Here is a 23,480-nt window from a genome sequence, read left to right as displayed (position 1 = left end):
CTCTGTCAGTCCTATCTGGTAAGGATCCCACACCGTGCAGCAGTATTCTAAAAGAGGACAGACAAGCGTAGTGTAGGCAGTCTCCTTAGTAGATCTGTTACATTTGCTAAGTGTCCTCCCAATAAAACGCAGTCTTTAGTTAGCCTTCCCCACAACATTTTCTATGTGTTCCTTCCAATTTAAGTTGTTCATAATTGTAATTCCTAGGTGTTTAGTTGAATTTACGACATTTATATTTGATTGATTTATCGTGTAACCAAAGTTTAACGGATTCCTTTCAGCACTCATGTTGACGACCTCACACTTTTCGTTATTTAGGGTCAACTGCCAATTTTTGCACCATTCAGATATCTTTTCTCAATCGTTTTGATCTTCTGATGACTTTATTAGTCAATAAATGACAGCGTCATCTGCAAACAACCTAAGACGGCTGCTCAGATGGTCTCCCAAAATGTTTATATAGATAAGGAACAGCAAAAGGCCTATAACACTACATTGGGGAACGCCAGAAATCACTTCTATTTTACTCAATGACTTTCCATCAATTACTACGAACTGTGACATCTCTGACAGGAAGTCACAAGTCCAGTCACATAACTGAGACGATATTCCGTAAGGACACAATTTCACTACGAGTCGTTTGTGTGGTACAGTGTCAAAAGCCTTCTGGAAATCCAGAAATACAGAATCGATCTGAAATCCCTCGTCAACAGCACTCAACACTTCATGCAAATAAAGAGCTAGTTGTGTTTCACAAGAACGATGTTTTCTAAAGCCATGTTAACTGTGTGTCAATAGACCGTTTTCTTCTACGTAATTCATAATGTTCGAACGCAATATATGTTCCAGAATCCTGCTGCATATCGACATTAATGATATGGGCCTGTAATTAAGTTGATTACTCCTACTACCTTTCTTGAATATTGGTGTGATCTGCGCAACAGTCTAGTCTTTGGATACGGATCTTTTGTTGAGTGCACGGTTGTATATGATTCTCAATTATGAAGCTAATGCATCAGCATACTCTGAAAGAAACCTAATTGGTATACAATCTGGACTAGAAGACGTGCTTCGAACTCAAAACTCTATCACAGCACACCGTTTCTCACACACTGATATAGTTATGTTATACACCACCATGTTACATGCTACAATTCAGTGTACTTCAGTAGCAGAGGGCTGCAAATATGCAGACATTAAAAAAAAAAAAAAAAAAAAGATGTAGAATTTTAACATTTTTTGTTTTACACAAAAAGTTTTAAGAGTTTTCACATAAAAAAATTCAGAGGCATTACTTTCCAGCACACTCTGGTATCTCTTAATGAGTAGATGACAGAATTCTAAACTTTTAAATTCTGTCAGTAATTACATAAAATATTGAAAATTGAATTTTTGTTGCCTCTATGCTGCAGCTAGTACCAGGTTCTGCGTTCCAAGTTCCTGGATAGCGTTTTAGTAATTTAGATCTGTTCTGAAATGTTCTCGAAGTTTCTTATGTTGGTAATGTTTGCATATTCCAGAATATTTAATGTTTGTACAATTAGCTACACTCTCCATCCACGATTTGAGTTCTGTTTTGGCTGTGCATTAGTGCTCATAATAAACATGCTTTAGGGCTAAGTGTTTTACTTCACTGATGACCCTCTTTTCAGATTTGGACTTGATTGTGATTTACAAATGTTACATAATTTGTAACAGCATTTAAAAACATGCTGAGTTATTAGCACCAAATTCTGAAGACTGTCAACTCGGAAAACTAGTACACTCCTTGGCAGTGATTCAGTTATTTGGCATCCACACATACACATGGTTATGCTGTGCAATGAAAACCTAGAATATTCCAAAGAACTACACATTGCTGAAGAACAAAAGATAATTATAACAACTCAATTCCAACATGACAGCCTGCCTAATCTTATTCACAGAACTCATCCCAGAACTTCAGCCTTCAAATTATAGACAGCTATGAAAAAATTTAAGTGAACCATGGTTGTGAAAACACACACAACCTCTTAGCATCAAATAATCCAGAGCTAATAATGAGCAGCAAAATGGATACAGTGATTAGTGAATACTTGGTTCCCATAGCGAGACTGAGTACCATAACTCCCATATCCATCAAAAATAAATGAAAAATATGTCAATTAAAAAAACGCAGAAAAAATTCTGCTTGACACCGCCCTGAGAGACAATCTCCACTCCTTCCAAATTAACAGTGTAAGTGTACACCATATGTTGCTTGAATTCGAAGAAAGAGTATCAACATCAATTGAGAGATTTATACCAAATAAATTAACAAATGACAGAGTTGATCCCCCATGGTACACAGAACAGATCAGAACACTGTTGCACAAACAACGAAAACAGCATGCCAAATTCAAATGAATGCAAAATCCCCAAGATTGGCGGCCTTTTACAGAAGCTCAAAATCTAGCACAGACTTCAATGCCAGATGCTTATAATAGTTTCCACAATGGAACCTTGTCTCAAAACCTGGAAGAAAAACCAATGAGACTCTGGTTGTATGTAAAGTATGCTAGTGGCGAGAGACAATCAATGTCTTCTCTGTGCGATAGCAAAGGGAATACTATCAATGACAGTGCTGCTAACACAGAGTCTTAGGAAATTCCTTCCCCAAAGAAGACAATGTAAATACTCCAGAATTCGAATCAAGAACAGCTACCAACACGAGTAACTTAGAAATAGACATCCCCAAATTAGTGATGCAACTTAAATCACTTAATAAAAGCAAGTCCTCCAGCCCAGAGTGTGTAGCAGTTAGGTTCCTTTCAGAGTATGCTGTTTCAGTAGCTCCATACTTGACAATGATATACAACCACTCACTTGATGAAAGATCTATATTCAAAGACTAGAAAATTGCAAGGTCACACCAACATTCCAGAAAGGCAATAGGAGTAATCAACTAAATTATAGGCCCATATTGTTAATGTCAGTATGCAACAGGATTTTGGAACATATATTGTGTTCAAACATTATAAATTATTATTATTATTGACACATAGCCAACACGAATTTACAAATCATCATTCTTGTGAAACACAACTAGCTTGTTACTCACATGATGTGTTGAGTGCTATCAACAAAGGATTTCAAATTGATTCCATACATCTAGATTTCCAGAAGGTTTTTTAGACCGTACCTCACAAGCAGCTTGTTATCAAATTGCATGCTTACAGAATATCGTCTCAGTTATGTGACTGGATTCATGATTTCCTGTCAGAGTGGTCGCAGTTTGTATTAGCTGACAGAAAGATATCAAAACGGAAGTGATTTCTGGGGTTCCCGAAGGTAGTGTCATAGGCATTCTGTTGTTCCTTATCTATATAAATGATTTAAGAGACAAGATGAGCGGCCATCTTAGGTTGTTTGCAGATGATGCTGTCATTTATCGCCTAGTAAAGTCATCAGAAGATCAAAACCAATTGCAAAACAATTTAGGAAAGATAGCTGTATGGTGCAAAAATTGGCAATTGACCCTAAATAAAAAAGTGTGAGGTCATCCACGTAAGTGCTAAAAGGGATCTGTTAAACTTCAGTTACACAATAAATCAGTCAAATCTAAAGGCCGTAAATTCAACTAAGTATGTAGGAATTATAATTACGAACAATGTCAATAGGAAAGAAGACACACAAAATGTGGGGAAGGACCAAAGACTGCATTTTATTGGCAGAACACTTAGAAGATGCAACAGATCCACTAAAGAGATTGCCTACACTATGCTTATCTGTCCTCTTTTGGAGTACTGCTGTGTGGTGTAGGATTCTTACCAGACAGGATTAATGGAGTATGTTAAAGTTCAAGGAAGGGCAGCAAGTTTTCTATTATTGAGAAACAGGGGAGTGAATGTCACGGACATGATGCAGGATTTGATGTGGACATCATTAAAATAGAGGCATTTCTCATTGCAGTGTGAACTTCTCACGAAATTTCAGTCACCAACTTATTTTCAATCACCAACTTTCTCCTTTGAATGTGAATATATTTTGTTGATGCTGACCTACATAGGGAGAAACACTCGTCATAATAAAATAAGAGAATGCATGGGACAATACGGGTCTTAGTTTTTTCTGCAGATTGTTGACGAGTGAACTAACAGAGCATTATTGCGAAGGTCGTTTGATGAACCCTCTGTCAGACACTTAAGTGTGATTTGCAGAGTAGTCATGCAGATGTAGATCTAGATGTAAATATAAATGTCACAAGGGGAAGACTGACCGAAGTGTCCTAGATGTGTTAATAAACTTCATGTGAGACTTCATTCCAAAACATTGTTCTCATCTTAATCTTTGAAGCCTACTTACTCTTGTGTGAAACAATGTTACATAAGATTTTGGATAAAATGGTGAGCCATGTGTAAAAACGTCATTTCAAACACACTTCATGTACCAACAAAATTCAAGTTCTCAAAGAGGATAAAAAAGTTTCATAGAGATGAACATTAAGAAACAAAAATTACAAATGCTCAAAATGAGCTTCATAGTAAAAAGTTTGATTGCTAAAGACAAACTGTATATTGGGATTCATAATGCAATTAATGCATCTATGAAAACTTTATTGAGAAACTATGTTTTCACAGTAGTTCCACTATAGTTCATTCGCACCATTTTGAATTAAGTGCAACCATTGTAACATAAGTGCCAAAGTACTAAATTGCTCGTGTTGCTGGTATAAAAAAAAGGGTTAGAAGTGATATCAAAATAGGCTATCCCTTTAGGAACTATTCTGTATTTTTGCTTACTAAAGTAACATGACGCAGAGCTTGGGGAGAGTGGGACTGGCGGGAGTCAGCTGACAAATTTGAACAAACACATTCTGGAAACACACACACACATAAGAAACCCAAACATGAAAATAAGATAGTAGTTCAATTGGTAGTCCATCAGGGGTGTGTTACAAAATAGGTATTTTTGTGGTATACATACTTGTACTCAACTTACAGTGACAATACAAATACGGTAATACTGACCTGAATCAGTGTCTTCCAATTTCTCTTTAAGACGGGGAAATGCTGGTCGAAGAGCTTCAGGAAATTTTAGGAAAACCTTATACATCATAAGAACAGCTTTTTTACGAAGATATGATTTTGTTGAAGTGAGCTGGAACATAAGCAACATATTTACAGAAGAAAATTAAAATAAAAAGTGAATTTTATAATACTAATAAATATTATCTACATTCTTAAAGCAATTCAAAGAGTCAATGACATTTCCAAAATACAGTCTTTTAGTGTAACAAAACTTTACATTAGTAGAAATCACAATACTCATAATGTTTATTATCTGTATGGAAAAAAGAAAAAAAAATTACATACAGATCAGCCACAATTAAAAGATTTAAATTTAACCTGGGAGAGCAAAAGTTGATATCAACCTTTTCAGATAAGTTATGTTACAGAAAACTGACATCTGCAAAAGAAATATTCAAATAAATTACTTTCTTTGTCTCCAATAATTACTACTGTGTCATTATTTGTTAACCGTTAATATATTACTACAGTAATGACTATGGACACTAATAAAAGTGAGAGAGAGAATCTCGTGCGTGTTGGCTGTAAACTAAGCACTGGCCAGCAGTTCTGTCTATTAAGCTTTCCTGATTGAATTTCCCTTTGATAAAATTATTACTGTACATTCTTTATCTATACGGCAATTCAATGTCAGCTATTGCTTTAGGAGAGTTGTACACTTAAGCGAATAGTCCACGCTCTGTGTTTCGCATATGGTTGGAAATCACATAATCTTATGGAGAATTTCCCAGTTGTGCGAACAGTCCACACCTGGTGGAGCTATGCATGCAACCCCTCTGTGCTGTGGACCATTCACATCAGTTAAATACACAGGAACAAGTTTCTGCATATACAGTCCTGCAGACACCACATGCAGATGAAGCAGATAAACTTCATTTCACCAAAATATTTCACTAGTGAGGCAATAAGATTGTTCAGCAGAGAATTTTGAACATTGTGAAGTTGGGAAAAGATCAGCCAATTCAACACTGATGTGATCTTAGGGGACATTACAATAACTGTAGGAATTAAAACATAATACTCAAAACACATATGTAAAATTGTCTAATGCCCAATGAATGACATGCACAAGTTTTGAATGATTAAAAACTTTATTTACATTAATCATCTTTCCTACACTTATACATGTTCTTATCTTAAGATACTGCAACTCCTTCTATTGGAGTACTAGTCTGACTCTTGAAAATGTTGAAAGAATACTTGCCTTGTATTCTACCAACAAGTTCGGCAAAAGAATGACTAGACATATGAAAATAATTGTAAAATTCATCTACATAATTACGCAATTTGGAACACAGTCTGAGGAATGATCCTTTCCTACATCCCTGTTCCACAACAGGACGTACCCATAATCTTCCACATGTTGAATTTCTCTTTTAGTATGTCAGATAGACTGAAATGATTTAAACACAGCAGTCTGACCTCCATACTTGCAATCAAACAGCAGAATGTGCTAGAGGACATATCACAGAGCACAGAACTCAGTACTCACTAGATTGCACACAGCAATGTGCACCCACCTATCTGTGGAAACCATTGACACAGGCCACAAACTGCAAGCAAAACATGGAGTGTGTACCACCTGCTTAAGTGTATAATGGGCCATAAGCTCTTGACTTTCTATACTGACAGATTTCAGGTGTACGCAGATTCAACTCCTGTAGTTGTCTGTATCTTACAGACTTATTGCTCTTGAAAGCCAATAAACACTATTTAGTCCCTCACGAGATTGTAATGCCAGGAAGCATGTACAATTGTGTAGGGACTGCCTTTATTATGGGCAAAATCTGTGCCAAAGATAGTATTACCAGCCACAAGACTAACACTTTTGTCAGTCAACACATTTACATTCTCTCTTCTTCTTCCCCGCCTTTGTATTTCCATGCTCTATATCTCTGTCTTCTGCCCTAACTGCCGAAAAAGTCTCTCTAATATACTGACTATTACAATCATTAAGCACTGCCTACATGAAACAGGGATATATTTAAAATATAGATGTTATGGTAATAATAAATATAATACTTACAAGAGTCATTATATCATTTGCAAGATCTCTTGACAAATCAGCATTAATAAAACAGGAAAGTGCTGACAGTGCAACTCCAGCGTCATACTGATTTTGACTATTTAAATCCTTGCGAATCATGTTTGTTGTTAACATAAGCAACTGAAAATGATAATTTTGAGTTGTCAGCAAAATTGTACAAATATGATCATTTTGTTAACTGTGCATATATTTTATTTCTTTTTTTAAAAAAATCAGAAATCAACACACCTCCGTATCTGCGTGGAAGCACTGTGATGATGCTAAATAGCCAATTCTTTTGTAGGTAAATTTTGATGAGCTCATTACTTCTATTATGTTAAATCCAGCCCAGCTGATGTCATATCCCAGCATTTGGAGCTGCAACAACCAATATTTTCAATCAATAATTTGTTTTATAAATAGCTTTAGTTTGTATGGGATCTACATTTTCAAAATTACTTTTCAAGTCATAAGAAAAAAGGAAGAGTGGGTTTAACTTCCCGTCGACAGTGACGTCATTAGAGATGGAGCACAAGCTCAGATCGCATCAAGGATGGGGAAGGAAATTGGCCGCGCCCTTTGAAAGTAACCATGCCGGTATTTGCATGGAGTAGTTTATAGGGAAATCGTGGAAAAGCGAAAACTGGATGGCTGGACACAGGTTTGTACTGTCGTCCTCTTAAACGTGAGTCCAGTATGCTAACCACTGTGCCACCTCACTCAGTTTACAAGTCATGGTTTCAGACACTGTCAACTGACAGATTGATCAACATCACAAATTACTTCCCATTAAAGACAAGATTTCCACTTTGGAAGTTAAAAGTTCATATAAGTTTGAGGAGACAATGTATATATGTAGTATGCACATGAAAGTTCGAGTGAATATGCCCACGATGAGCACCCACAAACAGAAAAGTGAAAACCATCCATTAAATAAATAATATGATCTTATATAAAACAGTAGTAGCCATGATGGTCAAATTGGTGAGGTGCTAGACTATCAACCCTGGGTAGGACTGAGGGTTTTCCTCATTTCAGTCCCTCCAGGATGATGCCAGGTCAACTCAGCCTGCTATCAAATCAATTATCAGAGATGTTTCCTGGGGGTAAAAGGGCGCAGGGGCAATGAGCTCGCTCCTGCTACCTCGTAGTGCCATGGTGAACAAAAGGTGGGTTGAGTGCCATAGACTTTACCTCTTTTAATATAAAGCAATAATATGGGTTCAAACATTTCAGGTTAATTAATTATATGGTTCCAATAAGTACAAACAAAAACCCTTCCTTTTGTATCATCATAATAAAACATCAGCCACAATGTTGTTCTGTGTGAAATACGTCATTTTTTTTAATACAGTAGTAATAACTCAAAAATACACATCTGAGATCTCCCAGCTCAGCTGAGAATGTTGACAGGATGCACAGTCTAGCTTCCCTTACTTTAAAGATAATAAATTTATCTTATAAACTAGTATTTTGTACTGATGGCTTTGTACAGCTTCCAGGAATTTTTCGAAATTCAGTACATAATATACTGCTCTACTGTAACTTTGTTGTAACAACCCTTTTTGGTCTATATTCGGACCACCTTTGGAGTAGCAGTAAGCAAAGTTATACTTAAGAAAAGCACCCATCTCGAGAGCATTCTATGCAGAAAAAATAATGTCATACAAGAAGAATACAAGATTTTTTAAGTTACAAGTTGTGTGAAACATATAGTTCAGAAATATGATCAAATTATTTTTAGCATATGCTCAGTACTTTCTAGAGATTTCTATAACATAGACTTAGCCCTGTAGGGGTCACTCACTGACAGGCCGGAAACCCCTACTGGTTTGTTAGGATGCAGACTAAGGAGCTGTGTGGTATTGTTAGACACAATGAAACAGTATTCAAAATTATTCTATTTATTACTCAGAATGCAAGTCATTGCTGTGTTTTTTGTGATGTTGATGTTGTGGTCTTCAGTCCTGAGACTGGTTTGATGCAGCTCTCAATGCCACTCCGTCCTGTGCAAGCTGCTTCATCTCCCAGTACGTACTGCAGCCTACATCCTTCTGAATCTGCTTAGTGTATTCATCTCTTGGTCTCCCTCTACGATTTTTACCCTCCACACTGCCCTCCAATACTAAATTGGTGATCCCTTGATACCTCAGAACATGTCCTACCAACCAATCCCTTCTTCTAGTCAAGTTGTGCCACAAACTCCTCTTCTCCCCAATTCTATTCGATACCTCCTCATTAGTTATATGATCTACCCATCTAATCTTCAGCATTCTTCTGTAGCACCACATTTTGAAAGCTTCTATTCTCTTCTTGTCCAAACTATTTATCATCCATGTTTCACTTCCATACATGGCTACACTCCATACAAAAACTTTCAGAAATGACTTCCTGACACTTAAATCCATACTCAATGTTAACAAATTTCAGAAACGTTTTCCTTGCCATTGCCAGAATACATTTTATATCCTCCCTACTTCAACCATCATCAGTTATTTTGCTCCCCAAACAGCAAAACTCCTTTACTACTTTAAGTGTCTCATTTCCTAATCCAATTCCCTCGGCATCACCCAAGTTAACTCAACTACATTCCATTATCTTCGTTTTGCTTTTGTTGATATTCATCTCGTATTCTCCTTTCAAGACACTGTCCATTCCATTCAACTGCTCTTCCAAGTCCTTTGTTGTCTCTGACAGAATTACAATGTCATTGGCGAACCTCGAAGTTTTTATTTCTTCTCCATGGATTTTAATACCCACTCTGAATTTTTCTTTTGTTTCCTTTACTGCTTGCTCAATATACAGATTGAATAACATCGGGGATAGGCTACAACCCTGTCTCACTCCCTTCCCAACCACAGCTTCCCTTTCATGTCCCTCGACTCTTACAACTGCCATCTGGTTTCTGTAAAAATTGTAAATAGTCTTTTGCTCCCTGTATTTTACCCCTGCCACCTTAAGAATTTGAAAGAGAGTATTCCAGTCAACATCGTCAACAGCTTTCTCTAAGTCTACAAATGCTAGAAACGTAGGTTTGCCTTTCCTTAATCTAGCTTCTAAGATAAGTCGTAGGGTCAGTATTGCCTCACGTGTTCCAATATTTCTATGGAATCCAAACTGATCTTCCCTGAGGTCGGCTTCTACCAGTTTTTCCATTCGTCTGTAAAGAAGTCGCGTTAGTATTTTGCAGCCATGGCTTATTAAATTGATTGTTCGGTAATTTTCACATCTGTCAGCACCTGGTTTCTTTGGGATTAGAATTATTATATTCTTCTTGAAGTCTGAGGGTATTTCGCCTGTCCCATACAGTTTGCTCACCAGATGGTAGAGTTTTGTCAGGACTGGCTCTCCCAAGGCTGTCAACAATTCTAATGGAATGTTGTTTACACCCGGGGCCTTGTTTCGACTCAGGTCTTTCAGTGCTCTGTCAAACTCTTCACTCAGTATCATATCTCCCATTTCATCTTCATCTACATCCTCTTCCATTTCCATAATATTGCCCTCAAGTACATCGCCCTTGTGTAGACCCTCTATATACTCCTTCCACCTTTCTGCTTTTCCTTCTTTGCTTAGAACTGGGTTTCCATCTGAGCTCTTGATATTCATACAAGTGGTTCTCTTTTCTCCAACGGTCTCTTTAATTTTCCTGTAGGCAGTATCTATCTTACCCCTAGTGAGATAAGCCTCTACATCTTTACATTTGTCCTCTAGCCATGCCTGCTTAGCCATTTTGCACTTCCTGTCAATCTCATTTTTGAGACTTTTGTATTCCTTTTTGCCTGCTTCATTTACTGCATTTTTATATTTTCTCCTTTCATCAATTAAATTCAATATTTCTTCTGTTACCCAAGGATTTCTACTAGTCCTAGTCTTTTTACCTACTTGATCCTCTGCTGCCTTCACTACTTCATTCCTCAAAGCTACCCATTCTTCTTCTACTGTATTTCTTTCCCCCATTCCTGTCAATTGATCCCTTATGCTCTCCCTGAAACTCTGTATAACTTCTGGTTTAGTCAGTTTATCCAGGTCCCATCTCCTTAAATTCCCACCTTTTTGCAGTTTCTTCAGTTTTAGTTTTTTGTGATATATGGTGTGTATGTAATCTGGAGAGGAATCCACTCCATCCAAAAGTGGACACACTGCTGCCGAGGATGCTGCATCAGCTGAGAAAGAAAGTCGATGACACCTCGGTGCAGCAGTTTGCTGCCCACTGGCAAGGTAGGCATGCCTCATCAGTAGCCCTGCCTGGAGATGGCGGTGACCACTGTGTGTGTGTGTGTGTGTGTGTGTGTGTGTGTGTGTGTTTTTCAGATGCCATCTTTGAGAGTATTCAATCCCTCCCAAATCACTGCCTTTGATTGACCGCAATGACAGATGTCACCATGTCATGCTTAATGCTGAACTTTGCCTCAGACATATAACATGTCTAGCTATTGCCTTCTAACATGCAAACAGGTCAATTGATTCAAAAACTAAACCACCTGGTACACCCTGGAAGCATAACGCGTAAAGTTATTTGCACCAAGTCGTATGACTATTTCAGTATGCAAGCACATGTAGTAGCAACCACAATGAAATTCGTCCAATGTCACAAAAACTACCTGCAAGACTACTTCACTGGGTAGCTAGTTTGTAAAGTCTAACATAGCTTTGTCAATTCCATTGTGCATCTGATTTAGTTAGCCCCAATTCAGAGTTTCAGGCTTACACTTTAAAGTTACCATTGTCATTGGAGGAAGTACTTGCCATTGAGAAGACTCAAAAAAGTCTCTTCAGCGGTTCAAGAAACAATGCAGAACTTAGTTCTAGAGATAAGCATTCACTGTCTTTTTCATTTGATGATTCTTCACCTTTTCCACACAGCCCTATCGCACACAAAAATTGTAAGAAAATGACACGACAAATTTGGACACAGATGGTGTGTGCCAAGAGTCATGAAATAGATTAAAAGAAATATTTATTAACAATATCTGTACAGCATTACTGCTGACTTTCACGTCAGGTGGGATTGAGTGATAACTGTGTTAAGTCGAATTCACGGTTCAATTTTACATATAAACACATACAAATTACGTTCAATTGAGACAGAGACTACAGAATTTAGAAGTAAATGTTTAATAAAATGTTCAATGATAGAATAAATTATATTACAGACCAGTATTATGCATTGCAATAATGTAAACCAAAATTATAGTAACATAGGTTTCATAAGATGTAACAATGTCATCTGAAGAGTTTTTTTTTCCTTCACAGAAAATTTTTTCCTAGCATGCTAATGTATTTATTATTCCCCTTTTGTTGCATGTAGCAGCAACACACATTTTGTTGGAGTTATTTTTTCTAAAATTTGTGACCCTTTTTCAACTAAACTGAGACCTTCTGTCAACTCTGCCATCGTCATTTCATTTTCTGAAAGACTCAAGATATTCAATGTTTTTGTACATCTACAAACTCCACAAGCCAATATACAGAATGTGGCGGAAGGTGCCCTGTACCACTACTAGTAATTTTCTTACCTGTGCCACTCACAAATGGAGCTAAGGAAAAAAAAAAAGACTATCAACTATGCCTCCGTATGAGCCCTAATTTCTCATATTATATTTTCATGGTCCTTAAGTGAGATGTATGTTGGTGGCAGTAGAATCGTTCTGCAGTCAGCTTGAAATGCCAGTTCTCTAAATTTTTTCAACAGTGTTCCTTGAAAAGAATGTCACCTTCCCTCCAGAGAATCCAATATGAGTTCACAAAGCATCTCCGTAACACCTGTGTGCTGTTCGAAATCTTGCAGCACACCTCTGAATTGCTTCGGTAACTTCCTTTATTCCAACCTGGTATGGATCCCAAAAACTCTAGCAGTACTCAAGAATAGGTTTACTAGCATCCCACATGTGGCCTCATTTACAGATGAACCACACTTCCCCAAAATTCTGCCAATAAATCAATGTCAAACAATTCACATTCCCTATCACGCTCTTCACATGCTCGTTCCATTTCATATCGCTTTGCAACGTTATGCCCCAATGTTTAAACAACGTGGCAGTGTCGAGCAGGACACTGCTAATGCTGTATCCAAATATTACAGGTTTGTTTTTCCTACTCATCCGCATTAACTTACACTTCTCTAAATTTTGAGCTAGCTGCCATTCATCACACAACCTATAAATTTTGTTTAAGTCATCTTGTATCATCCTACAGACACTCAATTTCAATACCCTTCTGTATACCACAGCATCATCAGCAAACAACTGCAGATTGCTGTCCATCTGATCATTTACATATATAGAAAATAATAGTTGTCCAATCATTCTTCCCTGGGGCACTACTGACGATACTCTTGTCTCCGATGAACACTCGTCGTCAAGAACTACATACTGGGTTCTATTACTTAAGTAGTCTTTGAGTCACTCTCACTTCTGGTAACTTATTTCATATGCTCGTACTTTAGTTAACAGTCTGCAGTGGGGCATCCTGTCAAATGCTTGCCGGAAATCTACAAATATGGAATCTTCCTGCTGCCCTTCATCCATGATTTGCAGGATATTATGTGAGAGGAGATCAAGCTGAATTTTGCATGAGTGATGGTTTCTAAAACCGTGCTGATTCGTGGACATGAGCTTCTTGGCCTCTAGAAAATTTACTGTATTTGAATTGGGAATATGTTCAAGGATTGTGCAGCAAACTTATGTTAGGGATATTGGTCTGTAATTTTGCAGGTCTGTAATTTTGCAGGTCTGTAATTTTGCAGGTCTGTAATTTTGCAGGTCTGTAATTTTACCGTTCTTAAATACAGCAAGTCACCTGCACGTTTTTCCAGTCGCTTGGGACTTTGCGCTGGGAGAAGAGATTTGCGATAAATGCAAGCTAAGTACAGGCCTAATGCCATGGAGTTCTCTTTATAAAACTGAACTGGTATTCCATTCAGACCTTGTGACTCAATTGCTTTTAACTCATTCAGTTCCTTCTCTGTGGCAGGAATGCTTATTACTATGTCGTTCATACTGGAGTCTGTGTGATGGTCAAATGACGGTATGTTTGGATGATTCTCTTGTGTGAACAGTTTCTTAAAAGCAAAATTTAAAACTTCAGCTTTCAATTTGCTATCTTCAACTTCCACACCAGACTAGTAAACAAGTGACTGGATGGAAGCCGTAGACCACCTTAGTGATTTCACACAGGACCAGAACTTTCTCAGATTCACAGCCAGATCTTCTGCGAAGGCACGATAGTGGTAGTTATTCAGGCATAACAATAAACGATGGCATGAAGATGATGAACGCAAGAGTAAAGAAGGCTGTGAGATGACAGCCAACAGCTCACTGACAAGGACCGCACCATGACAGGAGCGCCCTCTAGCCAAAGAGAATATAAGCGCCGCACCTGCAAGCCTCGGCCACACAGTAGTCTCACAATACTAGACGGCACAGTATTAGGACAGTACTAGACCAGGCCTAGTGGAGAACACTACAATAGCAGCGATGTGTAATACATATCAATTGCTTACATGGACCTTGTATACAGCAAAGGAATTTGATTGTTTGCATGTCACCCATCACTTCCAACACCATTGCAAATTCAAAGTTTAGTGTTGTCAATCTGCTATTTGTAATAAAACTACTAATGTGATTTGCTTGAATTGTTGTATAGCATTCCGAGAAGGCAGCATCCTTTAGGCACCCTATATGAGACAAGTGGGCAGGACCCCACATTTGGCGATGAGTATCTGTTGAACCCAGTGCTGGACAGCCAAGGGATTTTTTTGTCTTTTGCTGGCACCTTAATTCTTTCTTTTCTTTACTTTTCAGGGGCTTTTCCTTGCTTTAACAGTTTCTTGTAGTTTTTGCTAATCAGTGTTTTCAGGTGGGCGTTGCAGAAAATTTCTTTGTTTGCTTGCCTTGTCTGTTTGTTTGTTGCATTCGTGTCTTTCAAAATGCCCACCCCACCTCTCCCACCCCAGCTCAATGTCACAGCTGCAAATAGTAAATACCACACAGCTAACACAGATGTTTCAGTCCCAGATGCAGCAGATCTCTATGTTACTCAACACGGTGCAGCAGCTACTGGCCAACACTGCGCACCCAACCGAGCAAGCTACACCTACTACAGCTGCCACAACACCTTTTGGACAGTTTCATGAACAAGAATACAAATGGCTCAAGTGGTTGTCCCAGTTTGAGGCCCACCTCCTAGCTCACAAAGTGTCAGGTACTGTGAACAAAAACTCTATCCTAACACCACTCCGAGAGTACTGGATCACAACCCAGTGGTAGCGTCACTAACAAACTGATTGGCCCTGACACAGACTTTGACACTTCTGCTGCATCTTGTCACACTAATGCTCAGGATTCTGAACTGTTTCAGTGTTTTCTGCTGAACTATAGGAAAATTGCAAAGGCCACAGAAGCTGATTCAGATTTGAACATTTTGCTAACATACATTCGCACATCTTGGCCTCGTTCCTTGAACAGCATAAAGGAACTCTGCAGTGCGCCGATACTTTGCCCGTCGGCATAACCTCGCTGTACAGAAAGGTGTGACTCTAGTTCAAAATGACAGTGGACAGTCACATGTGTCAATCCCTAAAGCTTTGCAAAAGGAAGTGTTGCAGTTACTTCACCAAGGACACTGGGGGGATTGTTTGTATGGAGCAGTTAGAGCATTGACACTAAACTTGACACGGTATGGACACACAAATGGAACAGATGATTTCGTAGTGTCATGCATGTACAGAAAATCAGTCCACTCCGCCACAAAAATTTTCTGCTTAGCTTAAGTCGCAATTGCCATGGCAACATGTGCAAATAAGCTTTGCGGGACCTTTTTGGAACACTCGTCGGTTGATTGTGGTTGACTCGTATAGCAAGTTTCCTTTTGCTGCACCAACGAACTCGACAACGTCACATAGCATAATTCGTGTTGTCCTTTGTTTTTTGCCTAGAAGGTTTACCTGAAGTAATAGTGTCAGACAACGGCCCTCAGTTCACATCAAATGAATTTGAAACATTCTATGAACGCAATGGCATACAGAATCTAACTAGTGCACTGTTCCACGCACAGTCAAACGGCAAAGTGGAACATTTTGTCAGAACCTTCAAGTAGCAGATGGCCCAACATCATTCCGCAGACACCAGGGATAAAGCATTGTATGCGTTTCTCACCCCTTATCATTCGCACCCACGAGATGGCCCATCGCCAGCAGAATTGCTTCGCAGCCACCACCACCAACACTGGACACTGCTCAACCAGCTCCAACCTCCTCGGCATCTGGCACTGAAGGAAACCCACAAGTATCGCTTTGCGCTGCATGATATTGTCTTTTACAGGGCTTTCAGTGGCAGCCCGTCAACTTGGCACTTACATATATCTTATTTCAGGTCCAGATGGCTTGCAGTGCCGAGATCAAAATCAATTTCGCTTCTGTCATGTGCACGATGATTCTGTAGTGTCTCCTCCCCCAGATTCACAGGTCCAGAGGACAAGGAGGCACAGCAGCCACCAGAGGGTGTCCTCACGACACTGCGGGACGACCCCATGGAGATGGAATCTTCGCCTCCTCTCGTCCTACCGATGGAACTGGACCCGCCCACACCACCTTCTTCATCTGGTTCCTGGCATCAGGAGGTGGATGCATACCCTTCTGGTCGTTTTCCGGGGGACATTTCCACCAGAGCGCAGGCCTGATGGCGGGGTACAACTGGAAGCTTGAAGTCCCCTGCAGCCAGAGCTTCCGGTCCCACGAGGCACCCACTCTCCTTCCTCCCCCGCCATGGTCACACTCCCTACACGATGACGATCTATTGCTTTGGGTGGAGGGGGGGGGGGGGGGGGGGGAATGTTCCGGCATAATGATAAGCGATGGCATGAAGGTGAAGACTGCAAGAGCAAAGAAGGCTGAGAGACGACGTCAGCCAATAGCCCACTGACAAGGACCGCACCACGACAGGAGCGCTCTTTAGCTGAAGAGAATATAAGCACCGCTCCAGCCAGTCTTGGCCACACAGTACTAAACAGCACAGTATTAGGACAGTACTAGACCCGGCCTAGCGGAGAGCACTACGATAGCAGTGACATGTAATCCTTCGTATCAATTGCTTACATGGACCTTGTATACAGCAAGGGACTTTGATTGATTGCATGTTGCCAATCGCTTGCAACACCGATGTAAATTCAAAGTTAAGTATTGTCAATTTGCTTATTTGTGGTAAACACTACTAATGTGATTTCCTTGAATTATTGTATAGCATTCCAAGAATGCAGCATCCTTTACGCACCCTATACAAGATGAGTCGGCAGGATCCCACAGTAGCAGTTGTAGGCTCGTGGACAGATGTTTTCACAGATACACGAGTCTCTACTAACCTTATGCACGAATCTCAACTAATCTTGCCTGTTGTCCTTTGTGCACTCTCTTTTGAACTGAGAGTGCAACAGCCTTTGTTTCCTCACAATTTTCCGAATGTCATTGTTAAACCACGGTGGGTCTTTTCCCTCCTTAGTCCACTTACTGGGCACTCAGTTCTCCCAAACACAATTTACAGTCTGTTTTAACTTCGCCCATAATTCCTCTATGCCTATCTTACTGGAACTAAGTGATCTCAGTTCACTAAGTGAGACACTAACAACTGCTTATTTTGTCTTTCTAGTAGGAACACTCTCCTGGCCTCCTTGAGTGATTTATGAACTTTTGTAACCATAATTGCTATAATGACATCATGATCACTAATTCCTGACTCTATACTGATGCTGTCTTTAACAATTAACAATTATTTCCTACAGTCCAGCATGTATGTAGCCATAAGGTCTACAATATTTCGATTATGTGTGGACTCCATAATTAACAGCCCAAGACTGTTTTCAGAAAGCAAGATCAAAAGTACTCTCAAGGCTGGCTGTCTGTACCCCCTACAAGGAATGCATGGACATCCCAGTCTATACTTCGTAAGTTAAAGTCACCTCCATCTAGTAGTGAATGATCTGTATATTTACACGCTATTGGCTGCAGACTTTCTTTGAAAGACTCTCAAACTGTCATAGTGCAATCAGATGGTGTGTAAAACCGTACAATTAACTTGGTTTTCCCCAGACGTCTTATGCGTGACCAGATAACTTCACTGTCACACTCAACTTCGACCTTAATAGAGAGAATATTTTTGTCAACTGCAATGAACACTCCCCCCTCCTATAGTGTCTAATTGTCTTTCCAATGTACATTCTATGACTCGCTAAGTCTCAGAGTTTTCTAATTCTAGTTTCAGCCAACTCTCGATCCCAAGAATAATTTGAGTGCAAGAACTTTCATGGAGGGCAGCAAATTCGGGAACTTTGTTACCAATACGTCGACAATTTACTGATAAAATTTTGACGGTCTAGGTGTCTTTCCTCTGATCGCCATCTGACCGACCCCCCCCTCTCTCTCTCTCTCTCTCTCTCTCTCTCTCTCTCTCTCTCTCTGTGTCTGTCTGTCTGTCTGTCTGTCTCTCTCACACACACACACACACACACACACACACACACACACACACAGTGTGTGTGTGTGTGTGTGTGTGTGTGTGTGTGTGTGTGTGTTTTTTGTTTTCAGAGTACCTCGAATTACCGCCTAGCCCAAAAAACCCCATGTGCACTCCACGAGTATTCTGCTACCCAAGTAGCTGATTCCTTTGTGCAGTGCACCCCTGATGTCTCAAGAAGAGTCCTACAAATCCCCACCCAATAACGCAGGTCTAGGTATCTATAGCCAAGACCATTGCAGAGTCGACAAAGCCTTTGGTTGAGACTCTCCCCTTGGCTACAAACCAAAGGACCCCAATCAACTCTGGGAACAACACTGGGAATTGCAAGTAGTTCTTGCTCTCAGTGCGTGAGGCCAGCAACCTTCACCACCTCCACCAGCCGCCTGTAATAACTGAGGATGGTAAAAGAACCCATGCGGCAGGCGTTGTCGGTACCGACATGAGTCACAAGTTGCAGATGACTACACCCTTCACCTTCAGGCCCGATGCCCGCAGGCAAGGTCACCTCCACATCTCGGATGAGGTCCCCCACCAGACATATTGAATGCACATTGCATTTCTTTATAGCCCTGAACACTATCTCCCTAATGAGCTCCATAATGTGCCTAATGCTGGAGCTCCTAATAACTATAGTCCAATTAAAATTATTTGATAGCTGACGCTTCACACATTGTATTTGGTTTCTTCTGAAAAGAGTACTCAACATCAAGGCCGAACTATTTGCCATTGCCAAATTGCCACAACAATTAGTTCACTTTCAATTCCTTGTCCGGCTTTCTTTCTTGTCATGTTTGGATCCTGAATCCTGGGTCTGCGTCTTTTATTTCATATTTCATCACATATGAAAACCATACCAAAAACAATACAAACAGACAATGATGCTAACAAAATATGTTTCATACACAGCAATAACTGAATAGTACTGGATCCTTCCACACAAGATGTGATTCAGCAAATATATACAGTAGTTATAATCACAGACAACCGCTTGCATTAGACAAGCTTCACACGACATTTCGTCAAGCCGAATTTTTGAAGGTTGTCAATCGTTGTGACTATGACACCACATTCATAAACACAACAGCCTTCAACAGTGTAATGACACAGCATGGTGTTTGGGTTCAGCCTGACGTGTACAAGGTCGGAGGTTCTAATCATGTCAAATGCAGAGAAAATTTTTATTTCTCTAAATCTAATCAAAAGACTGATAATAGATTTAATTCAATCATTTGGTTTAAATGTAATTTTTTACTTCTAATACTCTGCTGCATCATTTTCATCGTCATACTGACTTTTTTTAATTGCTCTTATTTTTTCTTCTTATCACTTTTTTTTTATTTGGAATCTGACTGTCACCTATAATTTGCACCCAAGTGTCAACCAGGACTGCTCATCATTTTGTAACGTGGTGTCCCCTGTACCCAGAGTGAGGATAGTTTCAGGTAACCAATGACAGTGAGGAACTACAATTCGCTTTTACCACTAAAACTGAAATTTTGCTGCAGAAGATGGCTATGGGAACAAACATATACGAAATTTTTTCTGTCTTGAGTTTGCTCATAGAGGTTAGCCTTAAACGCCGTGAACAAAGCAATCGTGATTTTAGTTCTACCACAGGTTGTTGACTGCCGTTTTCTCAGATACATTGAACAAGGTTGTGGTTAGGTTAAGACACGAGTTTAAACTCGGAGCTATAAAACATGTCATGTGCGGCAACTGTCTCAGGCCACTTGAAACTAGCTGTCAACAGAGCACCTCCCGTATTCATCATACCTCATGGCGGCCACTTCTAACATTGCTCCGTCTTTTATATTAACAGCATTTGTGAAGTGACCCGCCATGTTCGTATGTCGCTTGTAACCGAGTGATAGCCACCAGCGGATGTGGACACTGTAGCAGCAAATGACAGACGTCAACTGTCAAGCAATTTTAATCAGACTATCACAACCCTGTGTCCACATGTACCAGTCCGGACCCTGTCAAAGGAACGGCGACCTGTTCACTCACAGGCCAAATAGGTGAGGTCAGCCACTCAGCCTCCATACTGGCCCTTCGCCTAGAGTGATTTGAACATTTGACCACCCTCCACTCACCCTGCTGTGAGGGCAGATCCACCGCATCGCGTATGGAGGCGCCTCAGCAGCAGAGACCATGTGCGAAACAAGGGACACTGGGGGCTGCTGGTTCCCCTTGGGTTTCAGTGGTGAAAAAATAAGCAGTTCTTTCCAGACTCCGTATAAAGGTTCCTGTGAAATTTCATTCCAAGGTTGTCCAATAATTCTCATGGCTTCATCCAATAGTTCTCATGGCATATAAAACACTGAATTGCTTCCAAAAGTCATTAACAGAGAGCTCTTTGTTTCGTCTCATAGGTTCATGTAGATGCGCAAAAGATCCTCTTGTGTCGTAAGCTTTAAATGTTTTAACGACTCCCTGCTCCATTGGTTGAAGCAGGCTGGTCGTATTCAGTGACAAAAATACAAGTTTCACATGTAGGGCAAAATCAGTAACAGGAGAATGACCTGGTGCATCATCAATTAATAGTAGCACTTTAAATGGGTTTTTTATAATCAGCAATAACGTCTGACTTCAGATATGAAGTGGCGAACAAACCTGTCTTCAGAAAGGGATGCTGTCACCCACGCTTTAGCATTCGACTTCCAAATCACGGGCAATGCACCTATCAGATATATTTTTTAACATTCTCGGTTATTCTGAGTGATAAAACTAAGAGGGGATTTAATTTACAATCACCTGCTGCATTCACGCCAACCTTCGCTGTCAATCGATCTTTGGCTGCTTGAAAACCTGCAAGGTTTTCTTCCAGAAAAGACCTGTTTTGCCCAAGCTCAGTATGGTTTGGCTGGTATCGCCACATTCGTCTATCATTGCCTCGACTTCTTCTGGACACAGCGACGCTGTCTCTTTATCAGAAATACTTTTAACTGGCTAAACTAACAGTTATGCTATGCCAAATACACCAACTTTCAAATCGGATAAACTAACCGTTTCTAGCTTTCAACATTTCATTTTTGGGCACCTCTCCAGCTTCTTTAATGCTCTCAAAAATCTGCTTAGCTTCAGAGCACCCATTGTCCTGATCATCTGGGTGGTAACACCATGACATTTACGAATGATACCTGAATTCAAAGGCTGAGCATTATTCACAGCTTTGAGAATTTTTTCTTTACCTTTATAATCGTTCTGATTGCTGAATAAGATAGATCAAACTTCTCTGCCAATTCATAAATTTTAATTTTTGCATAGAAGGCTTTGATAAAATCAAGTTTACATTCCAAAAGCAATTATTTTATTGTCTGGTACAAAAGAAATAATTCTGCTGCGTTTGGATGACATAGTTATGATCTACCAATCAAGCCAGCTACGTGATTCTGCACGAAACACGTCCGAACCTGCCGTAATTCTAACACTGTGAGGGTGGAGTGGGGGAATAGAGCTGCGCGGCTCTCGAACATATGACTCGCGCACCTCCCGATTTGCATAAAACGGGGTAGCATCAGTTGCGGTATTGCTGTACAACTTTCTCTCTGTGAGCATCTACACACTTTTCCACCGAATCTCCCATGCCCGGTATGCCCTTCAAAGTAGTAGTCATAGTCGCTTGGATGGCCACAATGCTACCAAAACAGTGTCCTTCCAGTACATTCTTGACCTTGGGGAGCAAAAAGACAGCCGGCACTGAAGAGTGGTTGCTGCGGATTTTCCAGGAACTCTGGACGCAGAGTGACGTGCAGGCCCGGATCTGGATTGGGGGGGAGGGAGGAGGGGGGAGGTGTCAAACCAGAGTATCTGCAGTTTCTGGGGGGGGGGGGGGGGGGCGGCGCACCAAAATCATTTTCTTGAAGAAAAAACCCTTGTTTCACAAAGCGCCTAGCATCCAAAGCACGTTGGTCTACCGATTATTCACATGATTTTGAAAAGCATCCCTGATGCTTTTTCAACATTTTTGATCACATTCTAAGTTGATTTCTGAATGAATCATAAGTGGAGTTTGGAATGCGTACATAATGTACATGATTGTCTTTGCCAGGGGAATCCTTGTCGCATCTAGAAATAAATAAATAAATAAATAAATAAATAAATAAAAGCTTTCCCGCAGACAAAAGAGGATCGGGCCATACGAGCTGAGCTGAATAAACTCAAAAGGCTGAGTGCCAATCGCTGTTTGTCTATGTGGCTGTGAGAATGATCAGCCTTGTTATAATTATTAGCAAAACCCATAGATTCAGACTACCAGAGTGGAAACCAATGACTAAGAGGAATAACGAGTAAGAAAGCTTACGTATTATCTTCTCCGTGTATCCAAGGAAATGAAATTGACAGAAAATTTTTGCCAGAACGCTACACTACTAAGGATCAGTAGTATAGTTCCCAGTTAGCAGTAAGTTCTGTTCTCGGAATAGCGTGGAATACGTGTTGTACGAACACGTAATAACACCTAACCGGAAAATATACGCGGAATAACTGAACTGGTGATTCTGGAATGCTCAGTGAAGTTAAAAGGAGAATAAGTATTGACAATGACTGGAATAGTTACAGAATTAGTGATGACAAGATTGATTGATAGAATGAAGGAGAAGAAACAGGGACATCACACAGATTATATGGAAGACTATGTTGATTCCAAATTTATATGAAGACTTTGTACTATTCCTACTTTTCGATCTCATCCTTGAGAAACTGGAGCATATGAATGAAATTTGAAACTTTTTCCTAATATAAAACATTCTGCTTGTGGTGGGCCGAATAGACATCTGCTAATGGTACTTCGTGAATTATATTCTGTCGTGTTATTTATGTACATGAGAGAGATAAAAATGACCATTTCTGCCAAAACAGTCTCGCTTATTTGGCATGTGTAAAAGTAAGCAAACCATG

The 23,480-nt window shown here is 39.9% G+C and overlaps 1 protein-coding gene across 1 annotated transcript in view; it reads right to left on the bottom strand.

The window, feature by feature from the left end:
- Positions 1-23,480, bottom strand: part of LOC124721568 (AP-3 complex subunit delta-1) — a 269,083-nt gene that overhangs the window by 195,665 nt on the left and 49,938 nt on the right. The window contains exons 4-6 of the mRNA XM_047246607.1: positions 7,324-7,452; positions 7,075-7,215; positions 4,989-5,118 (exon numbers count right to left, since the gene is read on the bottom strand). Of these exons, the coding sequence (XP_047102563.1) occupies positions 4,989-5,118; positions 7,075-7,215; positions 7,324-7,452 (400 nt within the window). The remainder of the gene's footprint in view (positions 1-4,988; positions 5,119-7,074; positions 7,216-7,323; positions 7,453-23,480) is intronic.

This window comes from Schistocerca piceifrons, chromosome X, assembly GCF_021461385.2.
Source record: "Schistocerca piceifrons isolate TAMUIC-IGC-003096 chromosome X, iqSchPice1.1, whole genome shotgun sequence".
In the NCBI taxonomy this organism is placed as follows: domain Eukaryota; kingdom Metazoa; phylum Arthropoda; class Insecta; order Orthoptera; family Acrididae; genus Schistocerca; species Schistocerca piceifrons.
Note: the sequence above shows the minus strand (reverse complement) of the source record. Positions and strands in the feature narration are given on the sequence as shown.